At 48.9% G+C, this 17643-nt stretch overlaps 1 protein-coding gene across 1 annotated transcript; it reads right to left on the reverse strand.

Moving 5' to 3' along the window:
- Positions 1 to 16446: 16446 nt before the first annotated feature.
- Positions 16447 to 17280, reverse strand: CH25H (cholesterol 25-hydroxylase). The gene has a single exon (XM_060242653.1). The coding sequence runs from the start codon at positions 17278 to 17280 to the stop codon at positions 16447 to 16449; it is 834 nt and encodes a 277-aa protein (XP_060098636.1).
- Positions 17281 to 17643: the final 363 nt, after the last annotated feature.

Genomic DNA, 17643 nt, shown 5'->3' on the forward strand with positions numbered 1-17643 from the left:
GTTTCCCTCCCCCCCCCCCCCGCCGTTTCTGGCAACTCTGAAGCGAGGGATTGGCCTCTCTACTTACGAGTTGCTGCCAACCCCTTCAAAGTAACACAGACACACCATCCCAAGAGGAAGCCTTTCAATCGGAGACTGAAGCCTCCGAAGTTTGAAAGGCACATGGTCCTCTGGGGGCGGGGCTTCCCCCCACCAGCCAGCTGACTGGGGGCGGGAAGGAGCCTAGGAAAGTGGAAGAACCCCTGCTGAGAGCTGGGGATTGGCAAGCCTTTCACCACCTGGACCAGAACTCCAGAAACCATCCCACTTTTGCCCCTTCCGCTAAGCACAAAGAATACAGAGCATCACTGCCCCAGATAGAGTGTTCAGTCTATACCTTCTGGCTAATAGCCACTGATGGCCCTCTGTTTCACATGTTTATCCAATTCCCTCTTGAAGCTGTCTGTGCTTGTAGCTGCACTGCTTCCAGTGACAGAGAGGATTAAATGATGATTAAACAAACAGAAGTCTGTAATTTAACATTACTTTCCTCTTTTTCAATCACTTTGGCATTCAGCTTTCTTACCACACCACATCCCTGTCCTGAGTGACCCCAGCTACTTCATAGGTCACACTGGAATGTGAAAACCACAACCACTGATCTTGAAATCAAGGCCCACCTCTCCCACACTGTATTAGCTAAGGGTTTAGATAGTTTGTTCCAGGCTGGGCTGCTGTGTATGGCTTGGCTCGTGCCTCTCGTGAGAGGAGCCTCAGCAAGGCCTAGCTGCTGGGTGCTCTGATATAACCCACAAGAAAGTCTCAATTGAAAGCAAATGTCTGGCCATGTTCCAGCACCCTCCACAGAGCAGCTGGCAGCTCCTCACACATTGGTGAATCTGCACAGTGTGGGGCGGGGGGGAAAGTGCAGCCTCTATGTTCAGATGCAGAACACCTCTTGTTATAAATTGGGCCTAGCGTTCAAGGAATACTGGGAGCTAGGGTTGCCAGCCTGGAATTGCAGTTGATTTCCTGACTACAGATAATAGTTCCCCTCGGGGGGTGGAAGGGTGGGTCTAGTTGCTTTGGAAAGTGAACTCGATGGTGTTATACCCCACTTCCTTCCCAACCCCTTCCAGATCCACCCCTCAAAAAGAAAAAATCTCCCAGCCTGGAGTTAGTAACCTTGAAGTAGGGCCTGGAGTTCTCCCAGAATTCCAACTGATCTCTAAATGGCAGGGTCATTTTCCCCTGGAGGAAATCGCAGTCTCAGAGGATGGATTGTATGGCATTATATCCCACTGAGGTCTCTCCTCTCCCTTGCCCAGACACCATCCTTCCCAGGCTCCACTCCAAGATCTCAGGAATTTCCCAGCCTGAACTTTGGCAGCCCTAGCCATGGTCTGATCTAGCAGCTTTCTTGTGTCTTATGTAAAGCTGAATTTTGAAGGAGTGCTGTTCTGTCTGCTGGTATCTGCTGTCAAAAAGATGGGGATTGTGGCCTTGGGGTTTAAGAAAAATATTTATACCCCACTTATACCTCATCTGCAAGAGCCCCGTGGTGCAGGGTGTTAAAGCTGCAGTACTGCAGTCCTAAGCTCTGCTCACGACGTGAGTTCGATCCCCGGTGGAAGCTGAGTTTTCAGGTAGCCAGTTGGAAGTTGACTCAGCTTTCCATTCTTCCAAGGTTGGTAAAATGAGTACCCAGCTTGCTGGGGGAAAGTGTAGATGACTGGGGAAGTGTAATGTACTGAGTTCTGAGACGTTTAGAAGGCAATATGCTTTATTGGCGAGTACATCACAAAGAGAACATGGCAGGGCTGAGTCCCCCATTATATACATATCCCGGAACAACCCCCTTCCCTGGCCAAGTCCAATCCTGGCCAGTTAAACTTCCCACCACAGATCTTCAAAGGCAGAGTGCATTTTCGTCCTTACGTCCAGCAACCTGCGGTTTCCCACTGGTCACCTCTGCATGCGCGCACTCGCACAGTGTTGTAAATTCAGGGACCGAATTGCAAGACACAACACTCTTCCCCTCCTAGTTCAAGAAACATAGTCTTTCAAATAAGCCGGTGGCCTTCATTCCCTGCTCGACCTCCTAGGTTCAATCTGGGGAACCAGAGCGGCTGCTGTTGCTGCAGGGGCCACTGGTTCCTCGTTGTGGGGTAAAGCCAGAAGAGTGCTGTCCAGTGCCTGCAGCTGCTCCAGGGGCTCCCCTTGCACCCCCACTGGGGAGAGATCGCTCCAGCCACTGTGGGGCCCCTCTGCTGGCAAAGCCGGCAAGGCTGGCACCAGGTGGGTGGCTTCTCGTGGCATTACAGCTATCACCCCACTCCCTCTGGCTTTGCCGGTTCTTCTGGCAAGGTGTGACGGTGCAGCTGATCTATGTATCTCTGGAGGAGCTGGCCCTCTTCTGATAAGACCTTGTAAGAGTAGGACCCGGTGACCCGCAGCACCCAGGCTGGTAACCACTCCAGCCCACTTGCAAAGTTCTTTGCATAGACCGGGACCCCTGGAAAGAACTCCCTAGTGGCTTCTCTTGTCTCGGGGGAGCTGCAGAGGTCAGGGGCCCAGTCGGGATGCAACCTAACTAGCCTAGTGGTTAACCTCCTACCCATGAGCAGCTCTGCAGGGCTTAAACCAGTGATTGGGTTGGGGGTGATTCAGTTCCCAAAAAGGAAGGCTGCCAGGCGATGGTCCCAATCCCCCTGCACTATGCAACCCAGGGCCTCCTTGGTGGTGCGCACCATGTGCTCTGTTTGGCCATTAGTGACTGGATGAAAGGGAGTGGACCATACATGGTGGATGAGGTACCTATTCAGGAACTCCTGAAAGTCCTGGGAAGTAAAAGCAGTACTGTTGTCCATGACTAAGGTTTCGGGGATCCCATGAGTGCAAAAGACCCTCCGTAGGGCTCTGACCATGGCCACGGTGGAGGTTGAAGCTACGGGAATCACCTCCAACCACTTCGTGTAGGCATCCACCAGGATAAAGAATATTTGGCCCTGGTATGGCCCTGTGAAGTCTAGGTGTAGCCGGGACCACAGCACCCGATTGCACTCCCAGCGGTGGACAGGGGTGCTGGGCAGATCTGGCCGGAACTCTTGGCAGGATTGGCATCTTCTAACCCACCCCCCTATCTCTTCATCCATCCCTGGCCACCAGACATAACTACATGCCAGGGCCTTCATACGCACCATCCCCGGGTGCATCTCATGCAAGGCTTCGAGCACTTGCTTCCGAAGTGGGGGGGGGCAACCACCACCCTGCTACCCCGGAGAATGGACCCCTTGTGTATGGACAGTTCATCCTGGTGGGATGCAAATGGCTTGAAATCAGCGTCCAGTTTGGTTGTGGGCCATCCCCTCTCCACCCAGTCCAAAATGCGTGCAAGGATGCAGTCTCTGCCCGTGGCCTGAGCTACCTCAGCAGCATGGAGAGGACTCTCCAATAGAGTCTCCAGTAGCATCACGTGGTGGGCAGGGGTCAGGTTGGGGTCCATCGAGGGCAGCAGAAGGCAGCTGAGGGAGTCTGCGTGTCCCATTGCTTTGCTGGGGCAGTGAACTAGCTTATATGTGTACAAATTGAGGAACTGGTTCCACCACAGGATGCGCTGTGACAGGATTTGCGGTGTCCAGCAGTCTGGGGCAAGGAGGCCCAGCAGCGGCTTGTGGTCCGTGGCAATCGTGAAATGCCTGCCGTACAGATAGTCATTGAATTTGTACACACCCGCCATGATTGTCAATGCTTCCTTGTCAATTTGGGCATAGTTATGCACCATGGGGAGGTCAGGGCCCGAGAGTAATAGGCCATGGGGACTTCCCTCTCATCTGGAAGCTGGCGACCCAGGATGGCACCCACCCTGTACGGGGAAGCGTCGCAGGCTAGAATCACTGGAAGGGACTCATCAAAATGGTGGAGCACAGCATGGAAAACCAGGATGTCCTTGACAGCCTGAAAAGCGGCAGCCTGCTTTTTCCCCCAGACCCACGGGGCTTGTTTATCGAGGAGCCTATGTAGGGGTTCTGCAAGGGCAGCTTTGAGGGGCAAGAAGGAATGATAAAAGTTCAAGAGTCCCAAGAAACTTGGTAACTCTGCCTTGCACGTGGGGGCCGGGGCATGGACTATCGCCCTGGTCTTGTCGGCTGTCGGGTGTATTCCCGTGGCGTCCACTGCAAACCCCAAGAACTCCACCCTCAGCACCCCAAGAGAGCACTTCTCCTGCTTCACCTTAAGTCCTGCAGTCTGGAAGCAGCGGAGTACCTCTTGCAGATGGCAACTGAACTCCTCGGCGTCCGGGGCAGCGATTAAAATGTCATCAAAAAAGGGTTGTACTCCAGGAATCCCTTTGAGGAGAGAGTCCATTATGCTCTGAAAGATTCCCAGAGCCACGCTAACCCCAAATTGTAACTGCTGCACCTTGAAAGCTCCCCTATGCGTCACTATTGTTTGGGCCTCGGCAGTCTCAGCGTTCACTGGGAGCTGTTGGTATGCTTGGGCCAGGTCCAGTTTCCCAAAAACCTTAGAGCTGGCCAAGGATGTGAGGACGTGGCTGACCACTGGGACAGGGTACAGGTTGTCCTGGAGCGCTTTATTTATTGTGCATTTATAGTCTGCACATATGCGCACGTCCCCAGTTGGCTTCACCGGAGTGACTATGGGGGTCTCCCATGCAGCATAGAATACTGGCTCTAGCACTCCCTGGGCCACGAGGCAGTCCAGCTCAGCTTCGATTTTTGGTTTTAAAGCGAACGGAACTCACCTGGCCTTCAGCCTTATTGGTCTCACATGGGGGTCGAGCTGTAAGGTGATGGGAGGTCCCCTGTAGCACCCCAGGGTCCCATCAAATACTTCTGGGAATTCCTGGCACACATTTTCAATATTATGCGTTTGTATCTGCTGCACCCCAACTATTTGTATGCCCAGAGGTCTGAACCAAGCCAGACCCAGTAATGTGGTGGGCTGGCGCTTGACCACGAGTATGTCCAATGCACCCTTAAAGTTATTGAACTCTACCCTCGTGGTGGCCCATCCCAAAATCTGTATGAGGTTTTTCTGGAAGTCCCGCGGTATGAAATCAGCAGACCGCAACGGGGGCTGGCTGTGAGGGCAGAGTTTTTTTAGGGACTCCTCCGAGATTATGGAGATGGAGGATCCCGAGTTCAGCTCCATTATGCAGGGAGCACCCTCGATTTGGACTGACACCTTGACCTTATCGGAGGTGTCCAGGGGCAAATTCATTTCCTGGATGCTGGTCAATGTGGTCGTGAGAGTGTCAGTCAAGTTGTGGTGCATGGACTGGTGCCTGCGGTTAGTCTTGGCCCTGCAAGCGCGCATGATGTGGCCCACTTTTCCACAGTTCCTACAATCAGCATTGCGATAGGGGCAGTCCTGTCACTCGTGTGGGTCTCCACAGCTGGTCACTTTGTGCTGGTGGGCCTCTCCGTAGCTCGCAGCCAGGTGGAAGATTTCGGACCGTTTCCTGGTTGGCGGCGGAGCTGGTGTGCCTCTTCCTCCTTGTGGTTGCCCGACACCATCTCCTCATGGTGGAGGGCTTCCACCCGAGGGCTGGAGTGAGCCTTGGCGGCTCTCTCAAATGCGGTGGCTTCATTGAAGGAGAGTTGGAGGGTCAGCTCATCCTTTGCTAAAAGCTTTTGCTGTAGCCTTTCATCCCAGGGGCCCGACATATCAATCCTGCAGGGCTTCCTCCAGCTTGTCGAAGCTGCAGTTTCCAACGATTTGGCGGAGAGCAGCCAGGTAGATGGCAGCCATCTCTCCCGCCCCCTGTTCCCTCTTGTGGAACAGGAATCAGTGGGTGATGATGGATGGCTGGGGTGAGAAATGCCTGGTCAGGAGTTTGACTACCTCCTCGTAGGTTTTCGTGGTGACTTTCATGGGGGCAAAGAGACCTTTTGTGATCTCGAATGTGGCATTCCCACAGACACTCAGTAGCACGTCTCACTTCTGCCTGTCATCTGTAATCATGTTCGTCCGTAGGTAGCAGTCAACACGCTCTGTGTAGGTCTCCCACTTTTCGGGTTTGGCAGGGTCAAACTCTGTTATGTGGCCCGTCATCCCGCTCGGGGTTGCCATGGCGGCGGTGGGTGCTCTGGTGGTGGTGGCTGCTCTGCCAGCGGCGGGCACTTCTGCGCCTCTGGGCTGTGTGCCCTCTTCGTCTCCCACCAGGTCAGCGCTTTCCCGACAGGGGGAACTAGCTGCCCGCAGACCTGGCTAGTATCCCAATTTCACCGCCAGTGTAATGTACTGAGTTCCGAGATGTTTAGAAGGCAACATACTTTACTGGCAAGTACATCACAAAGAGAACATGGTGAGGCTGGGTCCCCGATTATATACATCTCCCGGAACAACCCCCTTTCCTGGCCAGGTCCAATCCTGGCCAGTTAAACTTCCTGCCACAGATCTTCATAGGCAGAGTGCATTTTTGTTCTTACATCCGGTGACCTGTGGTTTCCCACTGGTCACCTCTGCATTCGCGCACTTGCACAGTGTTGCAGATTCAGGGACCAAATTGAAAGACACAACAGGAAGGCAATGGCAAACCACCCCGTAAAAAAGTCTGCCACGAAAACGTTGTGAAAGCAATGTCACCCCAGAGTTGGAAACGACTGGGGCTTGCACAGGGGACCTTTCCTTTCCTATAACTCATCTACCCCAACAAAGACCTCAGCATCATTCACTGCTCCTCTATTTTATCCTCACAATTTTATCCTACCTGTGACTTGTGAGGTAGAGAGGTTAGGCTGACAGAGTGTGACTGGCCCAAGGTCAGCCATCAGGCTTCCTGGCAGAGCGCGGAATTCAAACCTCTCAGCTCCCGGATCAGCACTCTAATCATGACACAGCTCTGGCAAGCCCAAGCCTGGAACTGAGCACATAGTTCAATGGGACATATGCTCTAGTAAGCGTGTTTAGGACTGCAGCGTTAGGCTGCAAAAAATGAATGGCAAGAAGTTGCAAAAGAGCTTGTATGCCAGCTTTCACACTGTCTGCTTTCCCCCCAGGTGGCCCACAGCATGCCCACCCTTTACTTAGAAGCTTCTGCACAACACCCACTCTTTCCAAGCATGGCTTGTAGGGCTCCTGGACTCCATTTTTTATCCCAGACACAGAACAAAAATAAAATAAAATATAAAATAGTGAGCTTGTTTGCTCCAATTTGAAGGGGAATAGCAAGCTGGCTGTAGGCAAAATCTCCCTGGAAAGACTTCCAAGAGCCAATCCAGGGGGGTGGCACTTAACTAGGGTTGCCAGGTCTGTGTTGGGAAATACCTGGAGACTTTGGGGATGGATCCGGGAGAGGGCAGAGGTCTCAGGGAGGGGATCCTTTAGGGAGGGGAGGAGCCTCAGCATGGTATAATGCCATAGACAGCCATTTTCTCCAGGGGAGCTGATCTCTGCCAGCTGGAGATCAGTTGTAAAAGTGGAAAATCCCCAGGCCCCACCTGGAGGCTGGCAACCCTACCTCTCTGGTTGGAAAATACCTGAAGACTTTGGGGGTGGACTCAGGAGAGGGCAAGGGCCTCAGGGAGGGGATCCTTTAGGGACGGGAGAGGCCTCAACATGGTACAATGCCATAGAGTCCACCCTTTTAAACATCCATTTCCTGCAGGGGAGCTGGTATCTCCCAGCTGAAGATCAGTTGTGAAAGTGGGAGATCCCCAGACCCCACTTGGAGGCTGATAACCCTACACAGCTCGGGTGCCTCCCCACACCCTCTTACCCTTTAACCAGACTTTTCAAAATACTCAGCTGATACTCAGCTGCTAGGCTTGGTCAATTCTGGTTTTGTCAGGCTTTAGGGGGTCCTGGCAAGAGTGTTGTCAGGTTGGCATTTCTACAGTGAGGTGATGAGCAGGACGGGGCTAGAGAGAGGCGTTCATGTGCCAGTTGCTCCTGCGTGTCTCAGTTCTGCTCCCTCCTACCTGCACAGGTGTGGGGGGATTGTCATTTTTGCACCCCTGATTAAAAGCAGCTGTTGGTTCACATGAACTGGCAAGTTTTGCTTTTGAATCATGACTCCATGTAGTATTGTGGATCAGAGAAAAATGGAGGCTAATGCTCTTCAAACGTGCTCTCACAGGCCTAACCTGTGGAAACTTTCCCTAGGAGCCAACTTTCATCACCACTCCTTTTGAAATAAGGTTAAACTGTTTCCTGCAGACCTTATAGGGAATGTGGAAGTGTGCTTAAAGCTGCTGATACTATCAGAAGCCTTTATGGGACAAAATTCTGAGTTACTGTAGATTTTTGGCATTAGAAGAAATATGTGTGTGGGAGGGAGACTGCCTTCTTGCTTATCTAACTTCCGTGTAGGCATTAAAGGTTGGGGGCAATGTTCCCTCTAAGCTGTGGAGTCTTGTGAGCAAAAATTCTATTTTGTGAGCTACTGGCATTAAAGTTGTGAGCTACTGCATAAATTACTTTGCTCTGGGACCGTCCTTCCTGAGCTAAGACAAAAATATGTGAGCCAGAGGTTAAAAAACTGTGAGCTAGCTGACACTAACTCAGCTTAGAGGGAACACTGGTTGAGAGATCTGTTATATTTGTTGATCTGGGTACTCTAATCTAAGCACACATTCCTATAATGGGTCTCAGCCCCTATTTGCTTCTGACTTAATTTTTTATTCATTGAAAACATAAATGTCCTTCTTTCCCAAAGCATACAGAATTTTTTTTTAAAATGAAAACCAATCCAATTGAAATTGCAAATTCAGGAAGGCAAACTAGCAGCATGAACTGAACAGAACCTAAGTGGACCAAAAGAAAGCTACAATGGGAGAGTCTTCCTGATGCTTGAGCTCCCAGGGAAGGTGCAGGTTTGCCCCTCAGGAGAGGGAATTCTGTGTTGCAGGAATGAAGGCCTTATCCCTGCTCCCTTTCTGCTTCATCTTGAAAGGCAGAGGACTCAGAGAAGGGTCTCCAATGAACATCCATTGTGTAGCTTGCTGCTGAAGCAGGGTTCTTTTTTCTCCCAGTTATGATTATTATTAGATAGTATATAATCTGTTTTGTTTCGGTGACAACCTCATATATGAAGCTGTACTGAAATTAGCTCAGGTTGCCAAGGAAGGCTTCTTTAGGACCAAAACATATGACCTACAAGACACACTGGACATGATCTTCAGATATCTGTAATCAGGCAAGAAGGATAAGGGCTGAGCAAACAGTGGAGGGGTCGGCCAAGCTTGTTCTTGGGCTGCAATAACTGGAATTCATCTGAGAAAAATGTGACATTTGAGTGCTCCACGTGGCTTCTTTGCCTTATCCAGCTGCCTCTACCATTTATGAATGTACAGTTAAAGGGGGATGTTGTTGCTGAGAGATCACAGCCTAAATACTCTTTCCGCTGCTCAAGTGATATGTGTGAATAGCCATGGATAACTAATAGAGATGTGGTTACTCAGCATTGTGCCCAATAATGTTGTAATCTCCTCTATTCCTCTTCCCTTAAGTATTTGGGCTACCAGTTGTGACTGAGATGTGGCTGCTCTCTCTCTCTCACACACACACACAATGGTGGAACAACCAATCAGATTCTACAGCACAGCTGCATGCTGGGTTGCCAGCTCTGGGCTGGGAAATACTTAGAGATTTTGGGGTGTAACCTCAAGAGGGCAGGGTTTGGAGAGGGGAAAGACCTCAGCAGGATATAATGGCATACAACCCACCCTCCAAAGCAGTCATTTTCTGCAGAGAATCAGATCTTGGTCACCTGGGGATCAATTGTAATAGCAAATCTCAGGGTGCCAGCTGGAGGCTGGCATAGCTGGCTGGTTGGTGCCTTTTGGAGGCATGGCATCTGAGACAAGCATCCTATTTGGTTAAATGTACCTATGATGTGTTCTTAAATGCTGAGATGAGGTCTTGGAGTAGATGGATGTATTAATTTTGTATTTCTCATCTTTTCTGGCTTTTTGCACTTGTGCTCATATGTGTAAGTATTGAACCAAGGTGGCCAATGCCATACCCCACCACACCTACACATAAACATTACAGTCTGCACATAGTGCCATTCTACAAAACTGTTGCTGGTCTTGAAGCATTTCCACAACTGGTATGTGAGACTTACTGCTTTTTGGCAATGGGGGCCTGAATTCAGCAAGCAGCTTGTTGTGCTACCCCTGCACATATCTCTGAGGACTGGGTGTTGACCTGGCGGAAGCCTGTGGAAACCAGCAAAAAGTACCTTATGGAGTTCAGGGTTGGAGTTCACGTAACCTAGTAAGGTTACAGGAAACTATACTCTTCAGTGGAAACATTCAAAATATTCACCTTTGGCAGGTCAAATGACAGGTTGTTTGAGATGTGGCTCCTTTCGGACTGCCAAAAAAGAAACGGAACAAGAGCAAACAAGTTACTGTATAATAATAATATTAAACAGCTGATGTACGCGTGGGAGGGGACTGTGGAAATTACATGATCAAAACATGCAGCCAAGTTTCTATGCCTAATCCACCCACAAAGTTCTTGTCAGAGCAAGTGATATGGTTTGCTCCACTTTCAAACCCGTTTCTACCTGACACTTCAAACCTTTCCTCTCTCAATCAAATACTGATTAGAGTATGAAAAAGGGAACCCCCCTCCGCCCTGCTTTCCATTGCATCATGGCCTCGGCATGCCCTGTGGTGGATGTTATCTGAAGCAGACTTCAGTTTTCTTTATTTTGCACACCACGTGTGAGCCGCTTCTGCAGAGTGCTATAACATGTGGCTGCAGTATGAATCAGAGGCCCATTATGCAGCAGAAGATTATACCTCAGAAATGTCGCATCAGTCGCCCTGCTTTTCCATGTTTCAAGGCAGCCCATGATGGAACAGCAGAAGATCAGTGAGTCTTTCTCCCAGGGAATCCATTTGGCTCCCTGTGCCCCCTTTGTGATATTAACAACTCAGATATTTACTGAATGGCACATACTGGAATGGAATGGTTCAACTATCCATGTTTCATGTCCCCCACGGAACCCACAAATAAGTACGATCAGTACCTATGCAGGATACCTGCTATGTTTCATCTCTGTTTAAATGCAGAATATTATCTTGCAATTGAACTATTTGAGTAATCTTGTTTTTATGCACACTGTAGGGTAGGGGTGTTGAACTCATGAGGGCCAGATCTGACATAAATGAGACCTCGTTGGGCTGAGCCATGTCAGACTGGGCCATGTGTGCACCTGTATAAGATTAGGTAGCAGAGATATAAACTTCATAAAGGACACAGGCAAACACAATTAAATATTTTTTTAAAAAAACGCTTAAAACATTGGCACTTGTCAGTCTTAAGGGTGTTTTCTTTGTATCTCTCCCATGGGACCCACAACAAACTGGGCAAAGGAAACTTTCCTTCCTTCCTCAGCAGATCAGGAGGGGAGGAGCCTCAGCCAGTGGAGAAAGGGCAGGATATATAGTGCGCGATATAAATGGAAAGTAATAAATAAATAAATAAATAAATAAAATAGAGTCTTTGCTCTGTAGCTCCTGTGCAGTTGAGCAAGCCTGGCAAAGCAAGCTGTGATGCAGAAGGAAGCAAGAGAGAGGGAAAGGAAGCAGATGACAGCTAGTTGCTCGGGTAACTGATAGGAGCCCTCTGAGGGCCTGATTTGGCCCCCGGGCAGCATGTTTGACATCCGTGCGGGGAATTCCAGTTGGAGTTCCATTGTACTTCCCCCCACCCCAATCACTTATAAGCATAAGCAGAGTAATGTAGGCCCATGTACTTCTCTCATAGGAGTAACTTGCAAGTCACAATGGCAGAGGTCTTGATGACAATTTGGCAAGCTCAATAGACCCTCCCCCATGGCCCATTATTCTTTCTGCATGAATAGTTGGGGAGGGGGCTAAAATGGTTTCTGTTGAGTTAAACTGACATCTTCCACACATGGGCCCACCATGTATTTAAATAATATATATACATATATATGGGTAGGCTGATTTTAAAGGCCAGTTTGTACTTTGCAGCACCTCTCAATCGGTCTGTGCATAAGATGATACAATACTAAGAACTATGAATCAGGCAGTTTTCACCACACAGACCCACACTTGAAGAAGGGGACCGTTTGCAGAAATGTGTAGAAAGTGGTTTGAATTCATACTTCAGCTACAGTAGTGTGGAAGTCTCTTAAAATCACCATGACTCTGTAGCTACAGTGTAGAACAGGCATTGCAAGTTAGTGAACCAAGAAACTGATACTTCAGTCCTTCATCTACTTTAACATAGTTTCATGTTCCAAGTATTTGATGATAATGATAATGATATTGGATTTATATCCCGCCCTCCACTCCGAAGAGTCTCAGAGCGGCTCACAATCTCCTTTACCTTCCTCCCCCACAACAGACACCCTGTGAGGTTGGTGGGGCTGAGAGGACTCACACAGCAGCTGCCCTTTCCAAGGACAACCTCTGCCAGAGCTATGGCTGACCCAAGGCCATCTCAGCAGGTGCAAGTGGAGAAGTGGGGAATCAAACCCGGTTCTCCCAGATAAGAGTCCGCACACTTAACCACTACACCAAACCGGGGTTTTCTTTCAGGCCAATGGCTCAAGGATGGTCAATATAAGTTCTGTTGCTTCTGATACTAATAGAAGTTCAAGGGCAATTCAAAAATTCTATTGGCACAAGGGGGGCAAAGGTAGCAGCAGCCCTGTTCATGGCCAAATCTCTTACCCAGCTTACTTATGGTACCCCAATCAACATCAAATATTAGTAAACTGGACACAGTCTAATCTAAATTTCTGAGAACAATCTTACAAGTGCCTAATGGTGTTCCAAATGCTTTTATGCACCTGGAATGAGGTAATATTATGGTGGAGGCAAGTTTGGTTAGCGGTGATTCTTTATTGGCTAAAATTAGTATTTTTTTTTCCAATGGGGCTAACAAGGCTAATAATTCTAGATTCCTATGTTCCTCCATGGATTAGGGCACTGGAAAAGAAATTGCCTTTTTTTTTTTGGTTTTTCAAAGCCATTTCTGTGCTCCATGAGTTATGACAAAGCCAAAGCTATAGTTAAACAGAGGGTTATCGATATTGCAAGACGATGTGACTTGAACACAGTGGGCAGAGGGAGAACCCCTATGTCTTACTTTTCCCACTTATCAAATCAAGAGTACAGGAGTATGCGCATAAATGCACTGCAACACATTCCCCTCAGCTGTTGTCAAGGAAAGTATAAAAAGGTCCTCTATGAAGAAAGAATCTGCCTGTGCTGCAAGGAAGGTATAGAATTGCTGAAACATGTTTTGTTTGATTGCAAGATGTGTAATTATTTTTGAGAATCCCTTCCTTTCTCCGCGTCATCACCTCGTACCTGTAGACAGAGATCACACCTTCTGATGAGTCTTCTTTCAGATAGACATCCCTATGTTACTTAACAGGTAGCTAGATTTGGTTGGCTTGCTATAAGGTTTAGGAAAATCTTAACAGATCAAACAGTGGATTGTTGAGGGTTTTTTTTTGTTTTTTTTAAATCTAGTATCATGATACCTGTATATTATATTATTATGAACGATTTTTCTATTGTCTTATGGCCCTAACATGGCATTTTATGTATCTGTGTTTTAAGAGCTGGTTATTGACCATGAATAAAGATATCTGTCTGTCTGTCTGTTCTCTACTTTAACATATAAAGTACACTGAAGTCAATGGGACTGACTTCTGCGGAGATGTGAGCTAAGTGGGAGCAAGGATGACACAGGGGCTAGAATGTTAAACTATGTCTTACAGATCCAGGTTCCAGTCTCCACTCTGCCAGAGAAGCTCACTGGATTACCTTGGCCAAGCTGTTTTCATTCAGCCCAGCCTACCTCACAGGGTTATTCTTGTGAAGGTAAATATGGAGGAGGTGGGGACAATGGTGTAAATCCCTTTGACCGTGCAATCCCAATATAAACCATTGAAATCAGTGGGTTTAGGAGAGGGCAACTTTGCTTAAAATTGCACTGTGAGCCCCACTGGGGAGAAGAGTGGAGTATAAATATATCTAAATAAATAAAAAATAATGGAGTCCTGGCGGGGTTAGAGGGCTGGGCTTGAAGCAATGAGGATACCAGCTACTAGACCAAGTAACCACATTTACTGGTGCCCAGTGATGCCCAGCCTGAACTGTCAGATATGGCTTACTGGTATTATTTGTAAAATGACACACAACATCCTACAGAATCTGGCAGGTGGCAGGAAACATGTTACATGGTATGGAGGGTAAATTAAGGTTTGTTTTTCTTTCAGCATTGCAGCATCTACTACGCCATGTTGTGCCATGCTCTAGGTATCATGCGCAACTAAGCATTATACGTAATTTCTCCTTTCACTTAAAAACTCACCTCTAGAGGCTACATAGTAAGTTGCAAGGTGCATATTACAAACTGGTGCAAAGCCCAGAGTAATGATGCGGAGACCTTGCTTAACCGCAAAGCGTGTTGGAACTACGGTAGCTGTTGCAGGGCATATGTGGCTGCCACTACCACTACAACAGCAGCTCCCTCCCCTCTGGGAATATTTAGTAATACAAAACGTGTGCCATGACATCACTGCACAATAAGTCTCTCTCTGCTCTTGACAGTTTGACTTGCACTTACCTCTAGGATCACAGCCTTGCGATTAGAGGCTAGGAGTACTACTTGACAGGAGAGACGGTTATCACTTAACTTTGCTAGTAAAGAGTCTTATTCTCTCTCCCCTCCCTTGGATCCTGCAGAAAACATTAGGCTAGACATCTCATTTTATTAATTATAGTTGTTTTGGTAAGTGTTTGGGATTAACCGTATCAGCTGTTCTGCAAAGTAGAACTGTTTGCAGGTAGATATGCTGGCATTCACATTTAGGATCAGGGTGACGGTCCCATTTTAAGAACTGTATTTTGACAGGGGGTAGCTATTTGTGCAGTCCTGACCCGGGTAAGCAAGGGTAGCCCAATCTTATCAGATGTAGGAAACTAAGCAGGGTCAGTGTTTGGATAGGTGACCCCCAAGGGAGTTTAGGGTCCTTAAGAAGAGGCAGACAATGGTAAACCACCTGTGAACATCTCTTGCCTACAGGGTCGTCGTGAGTCAGTTGTGACTTGATGGCACTGCCCATCACTACAGCTAATTGCAGAGAAAGACATGCATGTAGTAAATAAATAAATGATGTAGTAGCTTGCAACTATGTAATTAGGCTTTCTGATACATCTAAGCAAAACTGCAGATAGAGAACTGAAGTTCATTATTTGGACTTCTTAATAATTCTGTCCTGACCTGGAAAGCCCAGGCAAGCCCAATCTCCTCAGATCTCAGAAGCCTAAGCAGAGCCAACCCTGGCAAGTATTTGGATGGAAGACCCCCAAGGAATATCAGGGCCTGGATGCAGAGGCAGGCAATGGCAAACCGCCTCTGAAACATCTCTTGCCTTAAAAAACAAGTCTAGCTTGTGCATAACATTAAAATAGTGGTGAATAACACTAAACGAGCTAGAACTGCTGGCTGACAGATAATCTTAGGATCTTTTGACTGCCATTTGATAATTATAGTTAGTATTCTGCATAGTGCCTGAATTGATAATTTCTGAAATTCTTCTAGAGGAAGATCATGTACAATTATTGTGCTATGTTCTATTAAGTACTAATGCTGGTTTTGTTTAACTATCATGTCTTTTTTTTAAAAAAAATGTTGTAGATTAAAAATTAATAACCAGTCCTTTGCAGTCAAATGCTAATTCATGCTCCACCAACCCATAACTCTATTCCAGTTTGCATTCACAAAACTTAACAATACACCTGCAGCATTACAGCCACTGACTCACAAGATCAGGGGCAGATGCGGCTGGTATAAAAGTGTAGAAACCAGGCACTGCAATGGTGCATTCCCCTCCCAAGGGCAGTGTGCCACAATTCTGCCACTGAATCATTTATACTATATTCCTTTTTAATATTTGTAATTTAAATGTGTTTTCAAAAATAAATGCATGCTTAAAAAAAAAAATCAGCAAATGGGAATCACCAAAGAATCCTTTTCAGAGTTCTCAAAGATGCAGAGAAAATAAATGCGGAAGAGGAAAAAGTACAATATAAATAACTCTTTATTGCTCAATTGTATAAGAATATAAATAATTCAAATCTCAAAGAAGAATATATTAAGGTTATCATTTTCAGGTCAGTGTTTTATATATATCTATATATACATATATTGTCTCCCTAACAAGGCAAGAGGACCTCCATAGGAATCAGTATTCTTACCCTCTTTCAACCCATTCCAGCAGAGAGTTGAAACTCCCTTCTGCTCAAACACACAAACAGACACACGTGCTTTATAAAAGCCGGCGAAGTCAAACGAGCCTCGTTCAGATGGCTTGCATTGTACCATTGGCTGGTACCAATCATCATAGGCAGAACCATGGAGCCCAAATAAATAAATAAATACAAAGATGTGCAAATCGTTCCTCCTCCTAGATTTGTTCAGTCCAACTCTTGGAAGGGCTCAGTCTTTGGCGGGCTTGGGGGGCGCAGGATTGTCGCCGGCCGCCCGGCTGAGGGTGCCGAAGAGGCGGTCCCAGTGCGTAAAGTAAGGCGCGTAGTTGACCCTGAACTTCAAGTGGTGGAGGTCGTGGTGCACGGCGCCCCCGTAGAGGCCGAAGGGCACCAGCCGGTGGGTGGACCAGGGCAGGTCGTAGCCGGAGTGGTCCTCCACGGAGAGCCAGATGTTGGCCACGAAGAAGGCCATCTCGGTGAGGGGGTGGCAGCGCAGCAGCTGCGGGACGAGGGCGGCGAAGAGGCCGAGCCAGAGCAGCTCCCACAGGCTGGAGTACTGGGTGCTGAGCGCGAAGGTGGCGACGTGCTTGTGGTGCACCTTGTGGAAGGTCTTGTAGAGCCAGGCGACGCGGTGGTGCAGCAGGTGCCAGACGAAGTAGAGGAAGTCGAAGAGCAGCAGGCAGGCCGCCAGGTCGAGCAGGAGGCGGGGCAGCTCGGGAGCCCGGGCCGGCAGGCTCAGCGGCCGCCAGTACCAGTGGGCCACGGTGGCCGGGAAGATGCCCACGAGATGGTCGTAGAGGCTGCGGGCCGTGCACGCCGCCAGCGTGGCCGCCGAGGGAGCCGCCTGCGGCTGGATCTTGTACTTCTGCAAGGCGGCCAGGCGGCCGTGCAAGCAGTCCAGCGCCGCGAAGGGCGCGCAGAAGGCCATGTAGGTGGCGAAGCTGAAGACCACCGGGAAGAAAGGCGACTGGACCAGCGGCTCCCGCGTCCGCACCGACTCCCACACCGCCTGCAGCAGCAGCGCGCCCGGCTGCTCTGCCTCGCTCGGCGCTGTGCTGTTCATGGTGCTGCTGTGCAGAGGGCGCCCTGCCTGCCTGCTGATGCTGCTGCAGCCGCCGGCCGCGCTCCTTTAAAGCCGGCTCCTTCCTGCCCCAACCCCGCCCTCCGTGACGACACGGGCCCTTCGGCAGGCGAGCGGCGGCTTCGAAAGAAAGAAAGAAAAAAGAAGCCGGCAGGAATTCCCCGCCTCAAGGTAGGCGCGCCGCGCACCCTTCCGAATGCTCCGGGGAAGCACCGATTAATTATCGCGCCGTGTCAGGCACCGCAGAGATTCCGACGAGTTTCCGAAGCCCCGGGCGGAAAAGCGCAGCGGCGGAAGGGAGAGCGCCTTAGCAGAAATCACGAGACTCTCGCCCTAAAACCCCAT

Source organism: Heteronotia binoei, chromosome 6 (assembly GCF_032191835.1).
Source record: "Heteronotia binoei isolate CCM8104 ecotype False Entrance Well chromosome 6, APGP_CSIRO_Hbin_v1, whole genome shotgun sequence".
NCBI lineage: Eukaryota > Metazoa > Chordata > Lepidosauria > Squamata > Gekkonidae > Heteronotia > Heteronotia binoei.